The 6000-nt window shown below is 36.5% G+C and overlaps 3 protein-coding genes across 5 annotated transcripts in view; 1 reads left to right on the top strand and 2 right to left on the bottom strand.

Annotated features, from left to right (window-relative positions):
- Window positions 1-275: 275 nt before the first annotated feature.
- On the bottom strand, window positions 276-1350 carry LOC124774982 (acyl-CoA-binding domain-containing protein 6-like). Its single transcript, XM_047249725.1, has one exon. The coding sequence runs from the start codon at window positions 1205-1207 to the stop codon at window positions 473-475; it is 735 nt and encodes a 244-aa protein (XP_047105681.1). The 5' UTR covers window positions 1208-1350; the 3' UTR covers window positions 276-472.
- A 54-nt stretch (window positions 1351-1404) lies between these two features.
- On the bottom strand, window positions 1405-2406 carry LOC124774981 (probable methyltransferase-like protein 23). The gene is made up of 2 exons (XM_047249724.1): window positions 2246-2406; window positions 1405-2134 (listed from the first exon to the last, which is right to left on the bottom strand). Exons 1-2 carry the CDS (start codon window positions 2402-2404, stop codon window positions 1550-1552), a joined length of 744 nt encoding a protein of 247 aa, XP_047105680.1. The 5' UTR covers window positions 2405-2406; the 3' UTR covers window positions 1405-1549.
- The window catches only part of LOC124774980, a 186252-nt gene continuing 182281 nt past the window's right edge, over window positions 2030-6000 (top strand). The window contains exons 1-3 of one of the 3 annotated variants that reach the window (XM_047249723.1): window positions 2030-2190; window positions 2548-2678; window positions 2856-2953. In XM_047249723.1, coding sequence (XP_047105679.1) covers window positions 2577-2678; window positions 2856-2953 — 200 coding nt within the window. In that variant the 5' untranslated portion in view covers window positions 2030-2190; window positions 2548-2576. Of the gene's footprint in view, window positions 2191-2368; window positions 2388-2547; window positions 2679-2855; window positions 2954-6000 lie in introns of those variants that run through there. The other 2 variants (XM_047249721.1, XM_047249722.1) reach the window with 2 other exon arrangements.

Genomic DNA, 6000 nt, shown 5'->3' with positions numbered 1-6000 from the left:
AAATCAAATCTATTATCACTATAATGGTTTACAGACCATCCTACTTCAACATTTCAAATTGTTTCTCTACAAAGATAATTTTCATGTGGTTTTTGCACCTGTGTTACAGCAATTATGAAAATTACGCTAAATTACAGCCATTACTTCATATATGGAAACATTTACATGCACTTTTCCCCAATGATTCATGTAAGAATTGAAAATGCATACCATCAAGTAAACTGTGGCAACACTTTATCATACAAATGTAGGGGTAAATTAGGCCAAAGACAATATAATAGAAACTCAAAAAGAATTTAATGACTTATTTCAAATTTACAGTCTTGTTTTAAATGATGGCGCACTTATTTACAACATATTATACTTCAAGGCTTTATCAGCTATGCAAATGAAGGGAAAAGATCAATTAACTTCATTATCAATGCAAGAATAATCATGATGTCAAATGTTCATAGGCCTACATGAAACAATATCAGTTTGCTATTGTCAGAGCCTTCAATATTTCACTGTCAGCAGCGATATCTTTTGGGAGTGTCCCATCAAGATCAGCAATATTGGGATCTCCACCATGTTGAACTAAAAATTTAGTAACATTAACATGTCCACAGGCTGCAGCATAATGCAAAGCAGTTTGGCCATCAGCATCTTTTAAATTCACATCAGCTTTCAGTTTCTCAACTAGACAGTCTACCATTTCCATATTTCCTCTGTCAGCAGCCCAATGAAGTAATGCCATCCCACTTTCATCTTGTTTATTAATCATTTCAAGGGAACTGAAGCTCCTAGAGGCATCAATGACCTTCTGAACATTACCTTCTTTCACCCAGTCAAATACTGTTTTCTCTGTGTCTGGTAAGTACTCATCAGTATTTGTCATGCAGCTTACTGCCACCCATCCTGCACCACTGCCAGCAGGTCTTTCTGTAAATCGTTCCTCCCAAACAGGATCCACTTCAGATATTATTTTAACATATTTTATCATAGCAGTCTCACGATCCATATCCTTTAGGCGTCTCCATGATTCCCATTTCTGTTTAGCTGTTAAGTCATACCAACTGGGCTTTGATGTTTGGCAAGGTCCTTCTGTAGCTTGTTTATAGTAACCATACAGTTCCAGAAGTTCATTACTGTCAAATTCCCCACAAATCTCTTTAGCATACTTTGCTGCTTTTGCAAATTTTTCTACAAGCTCATCAGTATCATCCATACTGTTACAAATACTACAAAAACTGGTAACTGACTACAAATGACTATAATCACCAAATATTATTGTCAGTGTGATGCAACTTGAACTGTTATTTGATTTCCTTCTAAAACATGAGTCTGTTTATTGGTGACCTTGTTAAAACCTGATTTATTACCAAGCACAACAAAACCATAGCCTCTTGATAAGCCAGTGTTTTTGTCAAAAACAACGACTGCTGAGGCAACAGGACCAAACTCGGAAAAATACATCCTCAGTTCACGATGTCCAATAGTCCAAGGAAGGTTTCCAACAAATATTTTATATGCAGCTCGTGCTGCCATTATTAACTGCCTATTATATAAATCAAGCTCTTGTTATTTCTAAGAGATGGATAGTGTGATCTTGCATTAATTCACTAGTGTCTATTCCTGATTCTGTGCCCAAGTTGTTTAAGGGGATATGTTCGCACTGCAGTCTCCACTTGTGCAATAAATGTTCTATGCACCAGTCGGCACTGCGTTCCTGATAAGTGCATAAAAATTTTGCGTGTGGATTCTTTTCCAATAAGAACGCAACGCTTACGATAATGTCTTCAAACACACCTGGTTCATAGAAACAATCTGATCCCAAAATGAGATCTACCTGACCAAGGCTAAATATACTTGATAGGAAAAGTCCCCAAGTCAGGCCAATGACTCTTGCCTGGTTTGGTTGGAGTCCATTTATTTCACAACACCGTTTCACGTGTTGCAAGCTCTTCGGTAGACAAGCATTATCCGTTAATGTTACAGCAGCACCACACTTTGCAGCGACAATCCCTGGAAGCGCGGTGCCCGAACCAAGTTCCAGTATATGTTTTCCTGGCAGTTCACGTCGATGTTCCCACAAGAACCATGCAAGTACTGGTGCTGATGGCCACGTGTAAAAACTGTAACCTGCTTGAAGTTGCTGAAAATAGAAACGCGATCATACTACTTTGCATAAAACACTAGCCATTACAAACGGTAAATAATTTTAGCGGATTCATAGCGCTTGTTTTAATATTCCTCATGTTTTTACCTCTGGTATCAGTATTTCTAGCGTCTCTATCTCGTTTTCACTCGCTCTATTGTTAACTGATTTGAAAACAAACTTTTTCACTTGCTCTGAAACCCCATCAGACATTGGACTGTTATACCGGAAATGAACTAAGATAAACACGGTACTTCGATTAGTCATACGCAAAATGTATAGGTGTCACTGAGAGCCAAATAAAGTTAAATTAAATCGTTTTTCCCATTAATATATTTGTTAGAGAACTCAGTGTTAGTTATATTGTCGAACTGGACTTTGTGTAAGTATAACATCTTCCCATGTTACAGTTTTGACATTTGGTTTAAGTCTGGTGAATATGGCTGTGAAGAACGAGTTTCAGACTACCGTGTCGCGCAGAAAAGTTACAAGACCGGTGACTGTGTCAGTAAAGGAAGAAAGGAAGGCATACTACAAAAAAGTAAAAATTATCATTGTTTTTTGTCATGTAAAAGTAATTTTTATACGATAAATGAAGATCCAGAGACAGCGCCAATTTAAAAACAACTCTGTTACGATTTACATTTTGTTTGCGGTTTTCTTCTCCAGTATTACATTCTCTGCCGATAAAAATTTGCTTATTTTCTCGTTTTTTCAGATTGCAATAATTCTTAAAAAACCGGAAGAAGTGCGAAGTGAGGAAGAAAAAACATTATTATCGAGCTGCCGTGAACTTGTCAAAGAAATCACCCGGAGGTAAACGAAAATTTAACAAAATTTCAAATACTTATAGCGTAGTGTAACAAACACATGTAGTATTACTCGGTCATGCATTGTCTGCTTTTGACTTCATCATAAGGTATTTCCAGTGTGAAATATTGCGATGTAAATGTTGAACCAGTAGTAGGCATTTAAGAAGCTTGTCAGGCAATAAATGGACATATGAATAAAGCAGGAATACTCGTATATCTTATAGCACCCATGTCTAACTGCTCTCAGTCTCTTGGATATGCTATAATTCACAAATGTAGGTATAATAGCCAGCTTTCATTTCTTTTTCAGTTGTCAGTAGATTCGCATGTCAGCTTATTTGTGAATGTAATCTGGCATTCACGACTATCATCAAATGTTCATCACACAGCAGAGCTGTGTTAAAGTGGGTTAAAATTTTTTTTTTTTTTTGTAACTAGTCTTTACTCCAGGTAACTTGTACAGAAGTACCGTGACTAGATGAATGTTGCAGTCCTCGTGTTTTGAGAAATCATCATCTTATTTTTTATTTTATTTTTTTTTTTAATTTCTCAGAATTTATAGTAGCTTGGCAAAAAGTCACATAAAAATGTATGTGTAATGTACACTTTCCTTGAGAAGTTGGGAGGGAGGCGGTGGGGATTTAAAGATTTGAAATTTAATTCTGTAGCACAGTAAAATTAAAAAATATTTTGTTCTTCTCAGTTGTATCTTATTATGAAGAGAGAGAGAGAGAGAGAGAGAGAGAGAGAGAGAGAGAGAGAGAGAGAGAGAGAGAGTGTGTGTGTGTGTGTGTGTGTGTGTGTGTGGTGATATTTTTGTTTTATTTTTTCAGCTTTCTTTTAAAATAAGAATTTATCACATAGCTATATGGAAAAGATGAAGCTGGAAGGATGTGTGAATATTTACATTGACCGATATTGTGACTACCCTTAGGCTATCTATTACACACACACACACACACACACACAAAAACCACACATTATTTATGTGAAGAAATGAAATGTACTGTTACTTTTGTGAAATGTAAAATTCTGTCCAGAAAGGTGTTAAATTCACAAAAGTGGCCCTGCAGGTGGTGTGGCCAGTACTTGCCTGCATAGATCTTCGTAGATGATACCAGTATCCTCATAACAAGAAAAAATTAACATGAACTCCAAGAGGCCATAAATGGAAATACAGACGAATTTGGTGATTGGTTTGAGAAAAACAAGCTCATAGTTAACACAAAGAAAACCACTTACATAATCTTACACCTAAGATCAAATAAAATTATGCCTGATATGAAATTGCACGGTTCACAAATATCCCCAAATACAGAAACAAGATTTCTAGGCCTGCGGATTCAGGATAATCTAAAATGGCAAACACACATTAATCAAACTAATAGTAAGCTAAACCAAGTGTGCTATGCCCTACGAATCCTTGCATACTGCACAAGCCCAGAAACTGTTCATACAGCCTACTATGCACAATTCCACAGTGTAATGCAGTATGGTATTTTATTCTGAGGAGTCTCTACACACAGCCCAAACATTCTTCTCACCCAAAAGAGAGCTATAAGAATAATGAACAAGGCAAAACTGACTGACTGCTGCAGACCTCTCTTCCAAAAGTTGCTCATCCTACCCCTTGACAGCCTGTATATACTAGAACTATGCAAATTTGTAAAAAGTAATAGGCCTATTACAAAATTTAATAAAAATGTAAATGTCCATGACCGTGGTACTAGACAGAAAATGGAACTCCATGTTAAAGATATGTGCACCTTTGCCTTTAAAAACTCTCCCTTCAACAAAGGCATTAAAATATACAATAGCCTGCCATCAGAAATAACAAACAATAAGTCCCTGACTGTATTTAATGAAAAATTAAAATCATTCCTACTTGATCATTGTTTCTACAGTGCAAGTGAATTTCTGCTCCACATGGGTGGAAAGAAACGTGAAACAAATTGCAGCAAAGAATTTTGTAAAAAGTAAAACATTAATGCAAGCATGTGCAAAAATCTGGAATCTGTATCATCTGCTACTAAGCAAATTAAGTGCAGAAAAAATATCCAACCAGGTACTGTTGTGTATATGTGTTAGAGGAATATGTAACTGAATATGTAATTTGTGTGTCCATAACTTCTCAGAAAATATGTATGTAACCTCATGTTTGTGTAAACTTTTGGCATATTACTTCATGCCAGCAAATTATCACAATGTCCAACATCAAATGTATGTTTGTGCATCACCATGTGCATGTCATGTACAGTATTGATTCAGAGGACAATAAATAAATAAATAAATCACAATTAGGTAACAGCACTCCTAGGACTAAGTGTTTCAAGCTGCTTCTTTAGGGAGGGAAGGAGGAGTAACTGAAGAAATACATGGGGTGAACATTAGACAACTCATCCTTTTCAAACACTTCATATTTTCGCTTGAAAAAGGAAACAGCTGTGCTGAAAGCTAGGAATGTTGTTTATTTCTGTGCATTTGTAGCATCTTTATTGAGAGTTTTACTCCTGAAGTAGGGGCCTAGTCTACTCTGTTTCCATTTTCAGTAACATCCCTGTTAAAGTCAGCAACTTTTTAAAAAAAAAATGTGGGATGAGTTTTGCTGATTTAAGTACATACAACTAAAAAACAGGAGCCACTTTGTCGATTGGAGTGCACTCATTGTGAACATTTACTGATAAATATGTTTCTACAAGGGTCCACACTCCCAATATGTTTCTCAAATGAAAACGTTGTTTGTTATAGGCTGTGAAATTTTAATATTAGTTTGTTATTGACCGGTTTTGCTTTTTTAGTCATTATCTGAATTTTGAAATTGGCCAACAGCCAAAACTCAACTCAAGACCTTTGCCTTGCTCTACCATCAACAAGGTACTGGCGGAGGTAAAGCTGAGAGGATGGGTTGTGAGTCGTGCTTAGGTAGCTCAAATTGTAGAGCACTTGCCCATGAAAGGCAAAGGTCCTGAGTTCGAGTCTCGATCCGGCATACAGTTTTATCTGCCTGAAAGTTTCATATCAGCGCACACTCCTCTGCAGACTGAAAATTTC

The sequence above is a fragment of the Schistocerca piceifrons genome, chromosome 2 (assembly GCF_021461385.2).
Source record: "Schistocerca piceifrons isolate TAMUIC-IGC-003096 chromosome 2, iqSchPice1.1, whole genome shotgun sequence".
Taxonomy (NCBI): Eukaryota; Metazoa; Arthropoda; class Insecta; order Orthoptera; family Acrididae; genus Schistocerca; species Schistocerca piceifrons.
This window is presented reverse-complemented; position numbering and strand designations above follow the sequence as displayed.

Bases quoted from the DNA above. Each gene is read 5' to 3' on its own strand.
- LOC124774982 (XM_047249725.1), bottom strand. From the start codon at position 1,207: ATGGATGATACTGATGAGCTTGTAGAAAAATTTGCAAAAGCAGCAAAG.
- LOC124774981 (XM_047249724.1), bottom strand. From the start codon at position 2,404: ATGACTAATCGAAGTACCGTGTTTATCTTAGTTCATTTCCGGTATAAC. The intron at 2,135-2,245 runs GTAAAAACATGA...TTCTATTTTCAG, and splicing joins TAGAAATACTGATACCAGAG to CAACTTCAAGCAGGTTACAG.